Source organism: Mobula hypostoma, chromosome 3, assembly GCF_963921235.1.
Source record: "Mobula hypostoma chromosome 3, sMobHyp1.1, whole genome shotgun sequence".
NCBI classification, from domain to species: Eukaryota; Metazoa; Chordata; class Chondrichthyes; order Myliobatiformes; family Myliobatidae; genus Mobula; species Mobula hypostoma.
Window position 1 is genome coordinate 151,036,955 of NC_086099.1, and position 19,856 is coordinate 151,056,810.

General features: G+C 40.2%; 1 protein-coding gene across 4 annotated transcripts in view; it reads right to left on the reverse strand.

Annotated features, from left to right (window-relative positions):
• Positions 1–1,267: 1,267 nt before the first annotated feature.
• Positions 1,268–19,856, reverse strand: part of sema5a (sema domain, seven thrombospondin repeats (type 1 and type 1-like), transmembrane domain (TM) and short cytoplasmic domain, (semaphorin) 5A) — a 245,070-nt gene continuing 226,481 nt past the window's right edge. For 3 of the 4 annotated variants that reach the window (XM_063043864.1, XM_063043861.1, XM_063043862.1), the window contains exons 20-22: positions 9,445–9,489; positions 9,132–9,343; positions 1,268–8,114 (exon numbers count right to left, since the gene is read on the reverse strand). In XM_063043864.1, the coding sequence (XP_062899934.1) occupies positions 7,995–8,114; positions 9,132–9,343; positions 9,445–9,489 (377 nt within the window). In that variant the 3' untranslated portion in view covers positions 1,268–7,994. The remainder of the gene's footprint in view (positions 8,115–9,131; positions 9,344–9,444; positions 9,490–19,856) is intronic. The other variant, XM_063043863.1, reaches the window with a different exon arrangement.

Sequence of the window (19,856 nt, forward strand, 5' to 3'; positions counted from 1 at the left end):
TTTTACTGCATACAAGTATGAACTGCTTTATTTTTTGAGGAATGGAAAATAGAATAAAACATTGTGCCATCATTAGCAAACGTTCGTACTCTTGAGAAAGCTTTTGATAAAGTAGCTATAGGTGTTTGGACCTAGGACAGTGTTCTGAGGGGTTTCTGACACTCTTTTGGATCGGGTGCAACTCCAGTTTTGAAGTGCTTGCCCTTTAATTACCATTGACTTCAGATTACTGTACTTACTCCCTTGCTGATGTCAGTCAGAGGCTATTTTGATGACAAGGGTGGCCACTGCCACCTCTGGAATTTTGCAGTTGGGTCCATTCTCATAAATATTTTGAAACTTATTTGAGGACAGGGGATCTGTGATCTGAAACAATTAGTGGTTAACCGTTGAGAGAGATTGCTATAGATAATAAGGTTACTGACCTCTCCAGATCATTCTGGAATCACTAGGAAGTCTAGATTAATTTCCTGGACATTGTTAAAATAACCTACATGAGAAAACACTTATTTTTGTTCACCTTTCTGTTGTAAATCTATTTTTGATTGGGCACGAGAGGACATGATGAACCAGAGTTGGAAGTCCTCAAGTTCATTATTTCTGTCTTCAACTATTTTATTATTTCATCTGAATGTAAAAACAGTGCCATTGGCTGGTAAACAGAGGCCTTGTTCGGTTCTGAAAGAACCAGTGGTCAATATTTCTTCTTGTATAACTGAGGTGAGATAATATAGATAAACAGCAGAGAGGCGGCTAGAAATGCAACAAGCCACTTGTTTGTACCAGTTCTTGAGAACTGGGACAATTTAAATTTATATCAGAACCAGAAATCCCATTTTTCCAAATCTCCAGATTTGGATCCTTTCCTTGCCCCTCTGCAGGCTGTTAATGACACAAAACTGCCTCATGTTAGTGCATTCCCAACAGATGAGCTATCATTATCAAGAATTTGTGCTCTCCACCCTTCTGCTCTTGGCAATTCAAAACTAACTTTATTTCTCACTTTTCTAACTCCAGTGAAAGGTTACTGACAATGAAGCTGTTCCTCTCTCCAAACTGCTGCCTCATTGACATAATACCTCCTGCATTTTTCCATTTTATTTCAGATTTCCAGTATCTGCAAACGTTTACTTGTTATGAACTCACTGTCAGAGAAGGAAACCTTTCATCTCTATTCCAACCAATTACTGACCATGGCACTAGTTTCTCACCAACTTCATGCTCTCAAATTTTGAATCTTGGTCAACTCTTTAAGAACATGCCATGTGCTTTTATTTGAACAAACAGAGAACATTAATCAAAATGGAAGATTATTATTTGTAGTGAAAATTAAACTTCAGTTTTTTATATCCATTGCCACTTATCATTACATAATTCGCTTTCATATTATTCTCTCTGATTCTTGTTTAAGAGACACATATTTACACTTTTATTTCTGATGGTCACACACAGTTTGTTCAAGATACATTATTTACATTTAGCTAAAATACAAAAATATAGTACAATTATTTTACACTGAGATTGTGCTGAAATACATTGCGTACATATTACATAATACACAGCAACAAATCACACTCCATTGGGCAGTCCATTTAACAGTTTTCAATAGAAGTTCCCTCACCCCAAGGAGCATTCTTTACAAGTTCCAGTGGGCATTTGTATATTGCAAAGTTTCATTTACCCAGTTTTCCCTGCTTTAACACCCTGCAAAATCTCCTTCAGGTAGGTGGGACTGTGGTATAATGCATAGCTATGCATGGTCTTTCTCCAAACTAGTAGTGATCAATGCAAGGCCATCACATCAATTTGCAAACTTTTTTCATGCACATTGTATTAAAAACAAACAAACATCACTTCATTCAAAGACTTATTCCATGAAAAGCATTATAGGGTGCTCTAAAATTGCACTGCCAGGCTGCCACAGAAAACTATCTACATGACTGAAATTAAATGTTTTGTTCAGGGGTGTTAGGTATTTCTATTTATGACCTGGAAAAAAATGGTGCAGTGATCTTTTGTATTTACTTCTCTATATTTTTGCTCTCCAATTTTCTTTTAATGAATGGTTTTCATTTTACATTACTGTCTGTTCGCGGATTGCCTTTATAGCAGTCTGAGAAGATGACAACTCATTTTGCATCTGAGAAACAGGACCATCTGAAGCTGAAGTGCAAACTAATATGCCAATACATTTTTGAGATAAAGGAGGAGGTGGTGTTCAATCTCTTTTTAAAAAAAAGCTGGATAAATCTACAGGGCCTGCCGGGATATACGCCGGATTATTGGAGAGGCAAGAGATGAGATTACTGGGGCTCGACCAAAAATTACTTTCCAACCACAGGTGAGGTCCCAGAGGACCTGGCGAGTAGCTAATGCTAACACTTATTCAAAATGGGAACTAGGGATAACCCTGGAAATTACAGACCAGTCAGTCCCATGTTGGTGGTACAGAAACCACTCGATTCTGAGGAATAGAATTTCTGAGCATTTGGAAAAGGCTTAATTAGGGACAGTCAGGCTGGATTTGTATGAGCAAGTTGTATCTTACTAACTTGATTGAATTTTGTCAAGTAGATGATGAAGATGGCTGATGAAGGTAGAGCTGTGGATGTTGTCTACATAGATTTTAGTGAGGTGTTTGTCATGGTAGGCTCATCTGGAAAATTACAGTACAAAGGATCCACGGAGAATTGGCCATTTAAGTTGGGAACTGACTTGCCCATAGAAGACTGCCTTTTCAGTGGTCAATGGGACTTCTTTTGGCTGGAGGTCTGTGACTAGTGATGCTCTGCAGGGATTCAGTTTGTCACTTCAGCTGTTTCTTAATATATGTAAGTGACCTTGATGAAAATATGGATGGGTTGGTTAGTAATGTACCACCAAAATATGACTATTTTGTATAGTCAATGCTCATATTCTAATCATCCAGGGGGACTGGAATGCCAAGGTGGATGCAGATGCACTGTAAGACAGGAAGGAATTCTGCAGCCTCTCCTGTAATGCCATAATAAATGAGCGAGGATTATACCTGCATGAGTTCACCAGCTACAGCAGATGTGTTGGAGAACACATCTTGGAGAACAGAACAGAGAACACTGGACCTGGCAGGCACCCAATGGAATACATTACAGCCAGATTGGTTACATACTGAGACAGAACTGGTGTCAATCTGGGGTCAAGAGAGCCACAACAAGGATGTTCCCAGGTGCTGATATTGGAAGAAACCATGACTTGGTGATAATGAACTTTTGTATCAGACTGAAGAAAGACAAGAAGCCCAAGAATATCAGAATAAAATTCAACTTGAAGAGACTGAAGGAATCCTTCAGTTACAGTTGGTGGAGCATTTGCACCACTGCTGACGCTTGACAAAGATGCTGAGGCATTGACAGCTAAGTTCAATGAAGTGATGACAGAAACAGCCAATGAGATAATAGGAAAACACCACCAGAAAACTCAACCCTGGGTAACAGAGGAGATCCTGGAAATGTGTGACACTAGAAGAGACCTGAAGAAAACTAAGAACACAACAACAGGAGCTGTAGCATGCAGAGAGGTCAGCAAGATCAGGAAAAATATCATCAAGACCAAGGATGAATGGATTGAGAGACAGTGTACAGAGATAGAAGATAACCTGAACAAGAACAACTGCAGGTGAGCATTCCAAATTGTGAAGGACCTTACTAAGCAGAGACAGTCACGAATCAGCACCATCCAGGACGAAGAAGGAAGCTCTCTCACAGAAGATGAAGACATTCTCAACAGGTGGACTGAGAATTATTCAGACCTTTAAAACCAAGGAGACCCCAGCATACTTGCAAACCAGGAATCATCAAACCACGATGACTTTCCAATTCTGTGGGAAGAAGTAGAAGGAGCCATTAGATCGCTGAAGAATAGGAAAGCTGCAGAAATAGCCAACACCCCAGCTGAGCTGATAAAACACGGAGGAGAGACAGTGATAGACATCTTCAATAATATCTGCAACAAAATCTGGCAGACTGGAGAATGGTCAACACCCTGGACAAAATCACTCATCATCACTCTCCCAAAGAAAGCCAACTTACAGCAGTGCCAGAATTATAGAACCATAAGTCTTGTCAGCCATGCAAGCAGTGATGTTGAAAGTCATCTTGAACAGACTGAAACCACAGGCAGAAGAACTAATCACCAACAAGCAAGCCGGATTCAGAAGTGGAAGCAGGACAACAGGACAGATATTCAACCTCCAAGTATTTTGCGAAAAACACAACCAACATCAACAGGACATCTTCCATGTGATCATACACTTCAAGAAGGCATTTGATAGGGTGTGGTACAATGCACTCTGGGGCACAATGAAGAGATACAACCTGGGCCAGAGGCTGGTCCAAACTATAAAGCAGCTCTAACCAAACCTAGCAGTGCACTACTTGTTCAAGGCACAGTTGGAGAGTGGTTTCACACATCAGCTGCAGTCCAACAAGGCTGCCTCCTTTCACCCACGCTGTTCAACATTTTCCTGGAGCAAATAATGACAGATACCCTGGAAGACCATATCAGTACAGTCAGCATCAGAGGACAGATCATAACCAACTTCAGGGTCACGAATGACGTTGATGGGCTGGCAGGAAGTAAGGATGAATTGGTCTGCCTTGTGAACCATCTGGATGATATACCTACCAGATACGGCATGGAGACCAGTGCAGAGAAAACCAAGCTGATGAGAAATAGTGAGGAGACAATCTGACAGGAACTAGAGACTGTTAAATCTTGGCTCCATCATGCAAGAACAGCTCAAACAATAGCAACACTGCCTGAACTAAAACCAGTCTGGAGAGGCAACAACATTACTCTCAGATCCAATTTGAACCTCCTGCATGCACTTGTGCTCTCCATCTTCTTGTATGCATGCAAGTCATGGACTTTGACGGCAGAAATGCAAAGGAAGATCCAGGCATAGAAATGAGATGCTTCAGAAGACTCCTTGGCATCTCCTATACAGACCATGTTTCAAACAACAAAGTACAAAGAATCATCACCCGCACACAAGACACTACAAAGATCTACCGTCCACAGCAAAGAAGAGGAAACTGAGATGGTATGTCTCAGCGACCATTCTTCAGGGAACAGTGCAGGGGAAAAGAAAAAGGGGCAGACAGAGGAAGAAATGGACAGACAACATTGCAGAGGGGACCGGAGAGAGCTTTGCCACAACCCAGACACTCACCCACAAACCTGAGAGATGGAGGCAACTGGTGCAGCACTCTCTGTACAGGGCCCCTACCACCCATGTGGGTTGCAGGATCTGTAACTGTAATGCTCAAATGAAGTGCTGAATGTGTTTCATTTTGCTCTAGTTAAATGTTAAAAATCACAGACATTAATAAATACAACATGGAAGTACTGGGGTAAGTGTTGAAGCTTGTCACTGAAAACTGAGCTGGCAGTGACAGATTAGCCATCCGTTACAAAATTCACTCAGTTATCGTTTCTGCTCACATTGATACTGCATTCCAGTTACTACAGCAATGGTGAAAGCCAGCATTCACATTTAAGTCAAATGTTACTTTCCATAAAGATGCTGCTACCATTGTTCACACCCGAATGACAATCATCTAACGTTTGTCTACATAGGCCTGAAGATACTGAGAATTAAAGTAAAGAGTCATTGCACACTGCACAATTAACCATCATTAACAAATAAATTGAGCAGGTTACAGTAAACTCAGTGGTCACCTCTGATAAATATCCATATCACACAAAATCAGGCATGAATCCTACTCCGTAAAATTTACAATTAACAGGGATTTTTTTGTTTTATATGATGCTGTTTAATGATGGTGTATAAACCATCACTATATAAAATGTTAAAACATCTAATGTTTTATTTTAAATACACTTCATTCAGTCTAATAGAAATTATAAAAATGGTGGAAAAAAATCAGAAACTGCTGGAAATACACGGGTAAGATCTGTAGTTAGAGGAACAGAGATAATAGTTCAGGTCAATGAAATTCTATGTAAACGTGAGATGACGTCTGGAATTAATGGGTGTTACAGATTTCTTTTTGACCTGAAATGTTAAACTTTTCTCTCCACAGATATTGCCTCACCTGAGTAATTCCAGTACTCTACAAGTTTATTTCATTTTGCCATCATTCCCTTTTTAAAAAATTTTGTTTATCAACCTTTTTCAACTTAAAATGTGATTTTTTTGGCAGATTGTTGATTATGGAGAGGAAAATAATTATTCTCAGGACTTCCACAAATGTCTTCCTTGTGTGTTTCTTTAATAGTGACCAAAAAATTAAAGAACTAGAAATTCTTCATTCAAAAGATGCATGCAAGCATTGGTCCCTTTTAAATTTACAAATAAGGCCTGACTGGTATAATTAACCTGTGGCATTTGAAGTCCTTGTCAATGTAAATTAATTTGTCCGAAGCACCTAATGGACACCACTCCACATGCATGCACTTCATCCACATGGGCAACCTAGGACAAAATTGTGAAAATGTGCTATGCACATACTAATCACTGATCATGTGCAATAATCAGGTTTTAGATTAATTCATTCAGTGCATATCTGATTTTGCTACTCAAGACAATTTCTAGCCCTCATTGTTTCAATTGCTGATCTGATCTGGAAGTATTAAGTTGACATTTACCAGCTCAAGTTGCAATGAATGTCTTTGAGTTTGCTAACTGGTAACATGTTCTATGAGAAATACAAACTTGTTAACCCAATTATACTAATGAGATCACGTACTACACTAAATAGTACACAAAGGAATCTAACGAGAATGCTTCAAGTTGCAATAGAGGAAATGAACCCTCTTTTGCTCTTATTACATTCTCAATCTGTCAAGGGTTCAATATAGTTTTTGATGTTATCTTGATTCTCTATTATAAGCTTATTAAAAACAAATAATCATTTGTTAACTGAATCAAATAGCTGTACATCTGCTAAAAATTAGCATACTACTGAATATAATGTAAAACACAAAACTCACATCTGATAGAGCTGACAGAAGCCCCATAAACCACAATAATCAGGCAGAAAATGACTCTGCGACTACCATAATATATTTCATGCAGAAGATGGTGGCTGTGAGAAGCAATCTGAATTTGCAGCTGTAGGATTCTCCAGACAAACAAGAAATAGGATATATAATTAGCCTAAATACAGCAAAATTGCATGTATTTACAGTAGATGGACTGTACAAAAGTCACTTTTAGATTCAGCATTACAGTTATATGAAGTCAGTGGGTCAACTGAGCATTTTGTTAAACTACATACTTAACCATTCACACTATCCATACATTAGGTAGTTATTTGCAGTTGTGTGAGTTTCACATGGGAAATATTTTCATGATTGTCTGCATTCTTAAGCACTATATTTAAACTGGCCAATAATGAGACGGACAATAGATTATGTAAAATGAAATAGCAACACAGCTACAATCTGTTTTTTCACCGTTTTTGAAAAACTGAATAAGAACAGACATTGAACTTTGCAGCTGGCAGGGCCTTTGGAATGGCATGAAGTACACTTAATACAAATGAACATTGCTATCATTACAAAACAGACTGCAACGATCTCATGAAAGCACCACGGAATCTCATTCTATTTGTTACAGCACTCTTCCAAAAAGTCAATGAATTAATTCTGGTTCTTGCTGCTACATCAAAGAACTTCCTAAAAATACATTGTTCATTAACTATCAATGTTGTGTTCACAGGCGCTATTTTTCATTTTGTTTTTTATACCTTATAGTATTCTTCATTTTCATGGAAGGTGAGCCATCCTCATTTTTATCCACTGCAGAACAGAACTAGTTAGTTCTAATTTGTCTGGGAATTCATCATCTTCTGGATCATTTCTACTGTAGCCGCTGATGCTTATGTTATAGACGAGTAAATGGCAAGAATAGAATTATGGGTCTCATCTTCATTCCAGATTCAAAGGGGACCTTTAGTTAGTAGTCCAGTCTGTATTAGATATTGTCCATTCTAATAGTCATCATACATATTTAAGTCTGTGAAATAAGTGTTGGAGAAAGACTTTGGATGCAGATGTGGGTTGAAGTATTTATTTCGTTCTTCAAGGATCAAGTTATTTTTGTTGTAGGCCTAGAGAATAAAGATATTGCTTATTACTATTTTATGCACAGTATGACTTATAATGTACACACATACCACTTTGAAGGGTTTCACCTTTTAAATCTTATGTTTAAAACTAGAAATTACTTTCAACCTCCATCTCAAAAGCTTTTCTTAAAGGCAGCAACTATGACTATTGGTGCAAGGTGCACAGAGTTACTGAATTCAATCCTGATCATGTTTGGATGGCTTTGGCAATCTATAAATTTTGCAATTTAGAAGTAAATCTGATACCACAATGTTCTCCAAAACTTCATGGCATATTATTAAACAGTTGCATAATTCACATACCTCAATCCAGCCAATTAATACATACCCCAATCAAAATTTTGAATATAATCCCCAGAAAAAGATTGAGACCCTTTTCAAAAGCTCCTACAAGTACTCCTTAAAATGTAAAGGCTTAACTGCATTTTTCCCTGAATAGGATCATGGCAATTTTCAACTTTAGTGACTAAGAGATAAAAGAGTAGAATGAACAAATTGATTTCTGTCCTACCAATTTAAGATTGAAAATTTCATGGAATGTTACATAATCAGCTCCTTCATTCCACCTACCAAGTCTAATGTTGCTTTCTCTGCCTTATAAAAGGACAAAATTATTAGAGAACATCAAATTATGCAAAAATTATTTAATTTCCAGTTAAATAATTTTCATAATTCGGATAAAGTTTTCTTGGTGCACAATGCTCCTTTAGTTTAAGCAAATGCCTTCAGTACAGTAATTTCTTAAGTACAATTCATTAGTGGTTGTTCATAGCAGAAAATAATATCTCTAATATTAACGAGATTTCTATCCCCAAGGGTTTTATGAAAAATATGCACACTGCAAGTAAACTATGTTTCTTTTGTTATCTTACCTTCACAGTAGACCATCAGGGTCTGGTAACTTCAAATTGGAATATTATTTGCATGGTATTCTATCAACTAACTGTAAATTATACAGTAAGAAATGAAAGGATGAAATTCAGAGTTGGAATATCTTACCTTAATGGCTTCTACAGAATCATATTTATCAAGTTTATTGACGTGGTTTGTAATGCTGGTGTTGAGGGGAACTGCAGAAACCGGATGGATGACAGTGGCCTCGTGGGATTGCCGTTGATACCGCTGGCAGTAAGTATATACAAGTAATGTCAGCAGACAGCCTAAGATGGAGCAACTGAGTCCCACAGCAATCATATGGAACATGTTGAATTCTGCAAAGAATTTTTTAAAAATCATTTAAGTATTCTTTAAGTGAAGTATGGAATGGTTTGCAACTTTTCTTCAAATTGCTGACTAGGAATTCAGTACTTACCACCACATCTTCTCTCCACTGAACTGGACTTGGCAATATATACTTCTGAGGAAATAATTTTAAAATGTTATAGAGTTGCTTACATTAATAAAAATGCATATTTGAAGTGCAAGTCTCAAAAAATTCTCCAGAGGGCCAATGAGTTTATTCAATTGAGCCACAGATCAAGGAACTTCTGTCTATGTAGTCATTTGAGTTACCTGACCCTGCTTGTAGTAATAGGAGAGTAGGACATTGATATCACTATTACCCACTGCATGAATCGGTGACACTCCCAGAACGGAAGAACATGCTGAAGTAATTCCTTTCACAACTTTAAAATTCCTAAAGCACCTTAAAGCTAATGATTTGTAGCACATTCACTGTTAGCGTTTACAGAAGAAGGCAGCAGATAACACACAACAAAATTACTACAATGAGACAATGACAACATCTGTTTTTAGTTATGTAGTTTAAGGCATAAGTATTGGGGAATTCCTTGCTTTTTGAATGGATGGAGGAGCGAGCTTGAGTACGGTCGTGTAGCAAGTTAGATACCTGTTCGCAAGGTGAATATATCCTATCACATTCTCCATTTGGACGAGGTTGGTGAAGCCACCCAATTATGCAAGATTACATTCCGTCAAAGGAAGAACACCAACAAAGGGAGAGTGAGAACAGGTAGAGTGAAGCTGCTGAGAAAATGAAACTTTTTTACAAAATTATTCATTCAAAGAATGTAGGCTGAGCCAGAATTTAATAGCATACACCTGATTGCCCTTGAGAAGGTGATGGTGAGCTGATTTCTTGAACAGATGGAGACCTAACATTCCATGCCAGACCACATCATCTTGGGAAATCTGATCATTTGGCTATCCTTATCCTACCTGTTTATCGGCAGAGGCTAAAGAGCAAGACTCCAGAGATAAGTACATTGAAGAGGTGGTCACAGGAGGCAGAGCAGTGGATGTGGGATTACTTCGAGTTGGTGAACTGGGCCTTGCTCAAGGGCTCATCTGAGGAACTGAATGAATACACCACTGTTCTCACGAACTTTATAAACACAGTCATAGATGAGTGTGTCCCAACAAAATCATTCAGAATCTTCCCCATCTAGAAGCCCTGGATGAACTATGAGAGCCACAATCTGCTGATGGCCAGATCAGAGGCATTCAAATCTGGTGACGAGTAAAATACAAGAGGAACAGGTATGATCTCCGGAAAGCCATCTCATGGGTGAAGTGACAATTTTGAATTAAACTTGGATCACTGAAGGACACCTGACAGCTGTGGCAGGGCTTAAAATGTGAAACCAAGCAACATAGGTGACAATAAGGCTTTGCTTCCAGATGAGCTCAATGCCTTCTATATTTGAAGGGGGATCAGACCTGGGAATTGAATGCACAGGGGTATACGTGCTATCGAAGGGACAGAAAGGTGGGCAGAGGGGGTGAGGTGGCCCTGTTGGTGAGGAATGAGATTCACTCCCTTGCAAGGGGGGGACACAGAATCAGGAAAAGTAGAGTCAGTGTGGATAGAACTGAGGAACAGTAAGGGCAAAAAGACCCTAATAGGTGTTATCTACAGGCCCCCAAACAGTAGCATGAATATTGGGTGCAAGTTGAATAGGGAGTTAACAGTGGCATGTGGCAAAGGAAATGTCGCAGTAGTTATGGGGGATTTCAACATGCAGGTGAACTGGGAAAATCAGGTTGGTACTGGACCAGAGGATAGGGAGTTTGTAGAGTGCCTACGGGATGCATTTTTGGAGCAGCCTGTACGAGAGCCGACCATGGATAAGGCTATTCTGGATTTAGTGTTGTGCAATGAACAGGATTTGATAAGTGATCTTGAAATAAAGAAGCCATTAGGAGGTAGTGACCATAATATGATAAGTTTTTATCTGCAAGTTGAGAGGAATAAGGGCAGATCAGAAGTGCCAGTATTGCAGTTGAACAAAGGAGACTATGGAGCCATGAGGGAGGAGCTGGCCAAAGTTGACTGGTCGGATATCCTAGCAGAAAAGACAGTGGAACAGCAATGGCAGGTATTCTTGGGTATAATACACAAGGTGCAAAATCAGTTCATCCCCCGGAGAAGGAAGGATTCAAAGGGGGGAAAGTGGCCACAATGGTTGACAAAGGAAGTCAGAGATAGCATAGCATTAAAAAAGAAGTATAACAGAGCTAAGGGGAGTGGGAAGACGGATGATTGGGAAATTTTTAAGGAGCAACAGAACTTAACTAAAAAGGCAATACGGGGAGAAAAAATGAGGTATGAACGCAAGCTAGCTAGGAATATAAAGGAGGATAGCAAAAGTTTTTTTTAGGTATGTGAAGAGAAGGAAGATAGTTAAGAACAATGTTGGGCCCTTGAAGAATGAATTGGGAGAAATTGTTATGGGAAACAGAGAAATGGCAGACGAATTTACTAAGTACTTTGGATCTGTCTTCACTAGGGAAGACACAAGCAATCTCCCAGATGTATGGATGGGCCAAGGACATAGGGTAACAGAGGAACTGAAACACATTGACATTAGGAAGGAAATGGTGATGAGTAAACTGATGGGACTGAAGGCTAACAAATCCCCAGGTCCAGATGGTCTGCATCCTAGGGTACTAAAGGAGGTGGCTCTGGAAATTGCGGATGCATTAGTGATCATTTTCCAATGTTCCTTAGATTCAGGATCAGTTCCCGAGGATTGGCGAATGGCTAATGTTATCCCACTTTTTAAGAAAGGAGGGAGGGAGAAAACAGAGAACTATCGCCCTGTTAGCCTAACATCAGTAGTGGGGAAGATGCTAGAGTCCATTATTAAAGATGAAATAGCGGCATATCTTGATAGCAGTGATAAGATTGGGCCAAGCCAGCATGGATTTACCAAGGGCAAATCATGCTTGACTAATCTATTGGAGTTTTTCGAGGATGTAACCAGGAAGATAGTCGCGGGAGATCCAATGGATGTGGTGTACCTTGACTTTCAGAAGGCATTTGATAAGGTACCACATAGGAGATTGGTGGGTAAAATCAGACCTCATGGCATGGGGGGAGGATATTGACATGGACAGAAAGCTGGTTGGCAGATAGAAAGCAAAGGGTAGCAGTGAATGGGTGTTTCTCGGAATGGCAGGTGGTGACTAGTGGGGTGCCACAGGGCTTGGTATTGGGACCACAGCTGTTTACGATTTACGTCAATGATTTAGAGGAAGGCATTGTGAATAACATCAGCAAGTTTGCTGATGATACTACGCTGGGTGGCAGTCTGACATGTGATGAGGATGTTAGGAGAATTCAAGGTGACTTGGATAGGCTGGGTGAATGGGCAGAAACGTGGCAGATGGCGTTTAATGTGAATAAGTGTGAGGTTATTCACTTTGGGAGCAAGAACAGGAAGGCAGATTATTATCTGAACAGTGTGGAGTTAGGTAAGGGAGAAATACAAAGAGATCTAGGAGTACTTGTTCATCAGTCTCTGAAGGTGAATGAGCAAGTGCAGCAGGCAGTGAAGAAAGCTAATGGAATGTTGGCCTTTATTACAAAGGGAATTGAGCACAAGGGCAAGGAAATCCTTTTGCATTTGTACCGGGCCCTGGTGAGACCACACCTGGAGTATTGTGTGCAGTTTTGTTCTCCAGGGTTAAGGAAGGACATCCTGGCTGTGGAGGAGGTGCAGCGTAGGTTCACTAGGTTAATTCCTGGGATGTCCGGACTGTCTTACGCAGAGAGGTTATAGAGACTGGGCTTGTACACGCTGGAATTAAGGAGATTGAGGGGGGATCTGATTGAGACATATAAGATTATTAAGGGATTGGACAAGATAGAGGCAGGAAATATGTTCCAGATGCTGGGAGAGTCCAGTACCAGAGGGCATGGTTTAAGAATAAGGGGTAGGTCATTTAGGACAGAGTTGAGGAGGAACTTCTTCTCCCTGAGAGTTGTGGAGGTATGGAACGCGCTGCCTCAGAAGGCAGTGGAGGCCAATTCTCTGGATGCTTTCAAGAAGGAGCTAGATAGGTATCTTATGGATAAGGGAATCAAGGGCTATGGGGACAAGGCAGGAACCGGGTATTGACAGTAGATGATCAGCCATGATCTCAGAATGGCGGTGCAGGCTCGAAGGGCCGAATGGTCTACTTCTGCACCTATTGTCTATTGTCTATTTGCATTGACCATCAAAACATGAAGGAACCTTCACAAACTCACACAGCCCCTGATGACCCTGTGACTTCAGTCTCTGAGGTCAACATGAGAGCATCCTTCAGGGGAGTGAACTCACACAAAGTATCTGGTTCAGATAGGGTACTGTACCTGACTGAGTACTAAAGAACTGTGCTGATCAACTGACTGGAGTGTTCACTGAGATCTTTAACCCCTTGCTTTGGCAGGCTGATGTACCCGCCTGCTTCAAGCAGGCTTCAATTGTACCGGTGTCTAAGAAGAACATAGTAACCTGTCTCAATGACTATCGTCCAGGACCACTTACATTCACTGAAATGACATGCTTTGGAAATTCGGTGATGAAACATATAAACTCCTGCCTGAGAAGCCACTTGGATTCACTCCAATTTGCCTACCAGCACAACAGGTCCATAGCTTTGGCTCTTCACTCAACCCTGGAACATCTGAATAACAAAGGTGCTCTTTATCAACTACAGTTCAACATTCAATACCATCATCCCCTCAAAACTAATCAATAATCTTCAAGACCTTGGCCTCAACACCTCCTTGTGCAACTGGATCTTTAATTTCCTCCCTTGTAGACCCCAGTCGGTATAGATTGGCAACAACATCTCCTCCACAATCTCCATCAGTGCAGATACACCACAAGGCTGTGTGCTTAGCCCCCTGTTCTACTCCTTTATACTTATGACTGTGTGGCTAAGCACAGCTCCAATGCCATAATGAAGTTTCCTGGCAACACCACTGTCATAGGCCAAATGAAAGGTGGTGTGAATCAGCATTTAGGAGGGAGATTGAGAATCTGGATGAGTGGTGCCACAACAACAACCTCTTACTCAATGTCAGTGAGAAAAAGGAGCTGACTATTTACTTCTGAGGGAGGAAACCAGAGGTCCATGAGCCAATCCTCACTGAGGTATCAGAGGTGGAGAGGGTCAGCAACAGTAACTTCTTCAGTGTTATCATTTCTGAGGACCTGTCCTGGGCCCTGCACATAAGTGCAATTATGAAGAAAGCACGACAGCGCCTCTACTTCCTTAGAAGTTTGCGAAGATTTGGCGTGACATCTAAAACTTTGACAAACATCTACACATATGTGGTGGAAAGTATATTGTTTGGTGCATTACAACCTGGTGTGATAATCTCAATGCTCTTGAATGGAAAATCCTACAAGAAGTAGTGGATATGGTCCAGTCCATCACAGGTAAAGCCCTCCCCACCACTGAGCACATCTATACAGAGCACTGTCTCAGGAAAGCAGCATCCATCATCAGGGATCCCTACAACACAGCCCATGCTCTCTTCTCACTGCTGCCATCATGGAGGTGGTACTGGAGCCTCAGGGCCCACATCGTTAGATTCAGGAACAGTTATTACCCCTCAACCATCAGGCTCTAGAACCAGTGGGTATAACTTCACTCAACTTCATTTGCCCCATCACTGAACTGTTCCCGCAACCTATGGGCTCACTTTCAAGGACTTCTCATCTCATGTTCGCGATATTTATTGCTTATTTTATTTCTTTTGTCTTTGGCACATGGTTATTTGTCCGTCATGTTGCATGCAGTCTTTCAAAGATTCCACTGTGTTTTTGGATTTACTGAGTATGCCTGCTATAAAAGGAATCTCAGGGTTGTATACGTTGATATATATGTACTTTGATAACAAATTTACTTTGAACTTGAGGTGTAGGAATGCCTACTATGCTATTAAGGAGAGTGTTCCAGGATTTTAACCTGACAATGGTAAAGGAACTCGTTTCCAAGTCAGTCTGTGGCTTAGAGGACAACTGTAGGCAATGGTGTTCCTATGCCTTCTTTGCCCTTCTCCTTCTAGCGGGTAGTGGTTATGTGTTTGAAAGATGTTGTCTAAAGTGTATTCGTGACATGGTGCTGTGCATGCTGTGGATGGTACAAATTGCTGCTACTCTATGGCGCCAGTGGAATGGGTGAATATTGCGTATGGGGTGTCTTTCAAGGAGGCTGCCATGTCCTGCATGGTGTCAAGCCTCTTGGATGTTGGCAAGTGGAGTGTATTCCATCACAATAGTGACTTGAGCCTTGTGTATAATGGACAAACTTTGGATAGTTAGGTAGCAAGTTACTTGCTGCAGGATTCCTTGCCTCTGACCTGAAACTGCACACACCTATCACAGTTCAGTTTCTATACAATCGCATCTCCCAGGATATCGATAATTGGGGATTCAGTGCTGATAATACCATTGAATATCAGGGAATGAAAAACACAAAACAGAGTAAATTTTACTCCAGTGATCTTTATTCCAATAAATTATAATTTTAAAACTCAAAATCACATCTTAACTAAGCTAATATTGTGTACAGTATATTTATTTGTAAAATCGTATTATGCAACTGCACAGCCAAGACTTATAATAAACATTTCAAAATACAATGGAATTATGAATGTAGTTCAAAAGCTAAACTTGAAAAATAGTTGTTTATATTCAGGCTTGTTGAACTAATGTTTGCAAAACTGTGATCAACCAAGGATTACTTAGCAAGGAACTAAACTGGAACCTGCTTACACCAAGAATGTGCTTGTATCATGTTTGAACAGATGACCGTTCCATTTCAGTCACGGCAGCTTTGATTTATGATTAGTTACGAATTGTGCAGTTGACTCCATTTGTTACAGAGATAGCTCTGCTCAGCTAATTGTCTGATTTGAATCTGCAGTGGAAGCTTGTCAGAGTTATCAGACATGTTCTCACATATTGGAAAATGAGAATGACTAAAATATATGTTCCGCTTTTGTGTGTGTTTGCTTTCTCCTTCATTCTAAGTAATTTTTACCTACCAGATTTCAAATTAAAATGTTATTCGCTCAACATCTTCCATAAACCAATGGGTTGGAGCATTTCACGTGAATAACCTCCAGGCACATTATTCAAAAGGACAATGTGAAACCTTTTGCTTCTTATTTTCCATCTGACCTACATCATTGTTGTCTGAGTAATTTGAACACAAAACATACAACAGAATGATCCTATTTGTAGCTCATAAAAAGACAACTCACAAGAGGTATGAACTAGTACCTGGACAAGCTTACAATTTCTTCTTCCAATCTCCTATGCAGCAATTCTAGGCCACCACTCAACTTCTCTCCAGAGTAGCATGGTTTAAATTGGGTGTTCAGTAGCATATTAATAAGGGTGGTTAGGAGGTTGAATACTGATCAACTCCTGGACTTTAAGTTATAGTCATCTCATGGAACTCCAAGAAATATGCAGGTTGGACTAATAAATGATAACTTAAGAGTTTTGAGCAAACAGTAGAAGGCAATGACCATCTTGAAAAAGATATGACCCAATCATCACATCTTAACTCTACTTCCCTGGCATCCTTCATCACTACTTGCAAGCTGAACAGCAGCAAACATAACTCAGCACCATAGTTACAAGAATCTGGCAGACGCTAAATACACATAAAGAGTGTGATGTAATGTTCACCTACTCAAATGTCGCTTTAGACCAGGGTTCCGAACCTGGAGCCCACAGACACCTCGATTAATGGTAGGGAACCTCTGCATTAGACCAGGGTTGAATACATGAATTTACCTACCTAATAACACTACAATAATCGTCACTCCTGTCGTTACTCTAGGAAGAAAACCCTCTACCATCTACTTAGGAAAATGTGAGAAGAGGAATAAAAGCAACTTTGCCAACATTGAAACAATGCAAAGTAAACAAATACATAAAATGTCTTACAAACAGTAATGAGATTTCTGAGTTACAGCTATGTAAATGTCACCACGAAAATTTGCTCACCTTGAAACTGGGCTGAAATGTCTATTGAAAAAAAAAACAGTAATTTGGACATATATCCCCTTTGAGTAATGTCACTTTCAATAATGCAGGCCTCACAGCACCAGAAATCCAGGTTCAATCATGTCCTTTCATGCTATCCATGTGGTGCTTGGCATCCAAGACTTGATGAAGAAGTGGAGCAAATGCACATAGAACATGAACAGGCCCTCAATCTCACAATGTCCTGCCAACTAAGCTAATCCCCTCTGTCCACATCCTTCCATTTTCCTCACATTCATGTGCCTATCTAAATGTCTCTTAAAATTCTCCAATGTATCTGCCTCTACCAGCACCCCAGATACCTACCACTGTGTGTAAAATAACTTGCCCCTCACATCTCCTTTGAAATTACCCCTTCTTACTTTAATGCATGTCCTCTGGTATTAGATATTTCAACCCTAGGAAAAATAAACAATCTGTCTACTCTGTCTATGCCTTTCATAATCTTATAAACTTCTATCAGATCTCTCCTCAGCCTCCACCTCCCTAGAGAAAACAACCCCACAACCTCACGTTATAGCACATGCTCTCTAATCCAGGCAGTATCTTGGTAAAACTGCACTGCAGCCGCTGCAAAGCCTCAACATCCTTCCCATAATGGAGCAAACAGACCTATTTGCAATACTCCAGATGCAACTTAACTAGAGTTTTATAAAGTAACATAACTTCCTGACTTTTGAACTCTATGCCTCAAATAATAAAGACAAGAATGCTATATGTCTTCTTAAGCATCCTATCAACCTGTGCAGCCACTTTCAGGGAGATATGAACTTGGACCCCAAGATCCCTCTGCTCATCAGCAGTATACTGCCTCTTTACATTCAACCTACCAAGGTGCAAAATTTCACGTTTGGCCAGGTTAAGCTCCATCTGCTACTTCTCTGCCCATATCTGCATCTGATCTATATCTCGTATTCTTTGCCCGTCTTCTATGCAATCCACAATACCACCAATCTTCATATCATCTGCAAACTTACTAACCAACCCATCTAAATTTTCATTCACATCATTTATATACGTCACAAACAGCAGAGGTCCCAGCACAGGTTGCTCTGGAACACCACTAATCAGAGACTCTAGCTACAATAAGCCCTTCAGCTACTACCCTGCCTCTTATGGACAGGCAGTTTTGAATTCAAATGGGCAATTCACCAATCTCATGCACCTTAATCTTCTAGATGAGCATCCCATGAGAGACCTTGTCAATCATCTTACTAAAATCCATGTAGACAATATCCACAGCTCTACCTTCAACAATAGCCCTTGTCATCTCATTATGAAACTCAATCAAGTTACTAAGACATGACTTGCCCCACACAAAGCAATGCTGGCTCTCCCTAATTAAGCCATGGCTTTCCAAATACTCATAAATACTATCCCTAAGAATTCTAATCCAATAATGGTTTTTCTACCATTGATGTGAGACTCGCCAGTCTATAATTTCCAGGATTATTCCTATTTCACTTCTTGAACAATGGAGCAACATTAGCTACTCAACAGTCCTCCGGGACCTCACCTGTTGCTAGAGAGTACATGAAGATATTAGTCAAGGCCCCAGCAATCTCTTCTCTTGCTGCTCTCAATAACCTGGGGTATATCCCATTAGGACCTGGAGACTTCTCCACCTTAATATTCTTTAAGAGACATAACACTACCTCCTCCATTACTTCGAAATGCCCTTTCATATTAATACTCTCAGCGCTGATCTCCTTATCCTCCACGTCCTACTCCTCAGTAAATACTGGTGTAAAGTACTCATTAAGGGCTTCACGCACATCCTCCACATTCCAAGCAAATGTTCCCCACTTTATACTTGAGTAATCATACCTGTTCCCTAGTTAACCTCTTACTCTTGATATATGTACCGAATACCTTGGGTTTTTCGTTAATCCTACCTGCAAAGGTCCCATCGTGGCTCCGCCTGGCTTTCCTAATTTCCTCCTTGAGTTATTTTCTGGCTTCTCTTTAATCCTCAAATGCTCTGTTTGATTCTAGTTTCCTAAACTTTACATACTTTTCCTTTTTCTTCTTGACAAAATTCATCACCTCTCTGGACATCCAAGGTTCTCTTACTTTGCCATCCCCGTCCTTCCTTCAGACTGGAACATACCTGTCCTGTACTCAGTGCAGTTGGTCTTTAAACATCCTCCACATGTTGGATGTGAATTTTCCCAAAAACATCTGTTCCCAATTAACTCTCCCTAGTTTCTGCCTAATACCCTTGAAATTTGCCCTATTCCAATTAATATTCTCCCACAAGGTCCATACTTATCCACATCTATATCTATGTTAAAAATTAAGCAGTTGTGGTCACTGTTGCCTAATTGCTGACCCACTGAAAGATCAGTTACCTGGCCAGGCTCATTACCCAGCACCAGGTCCATAACAGCCCCTCCTCTTGTTGGACTATCTACTTTTTGAATTA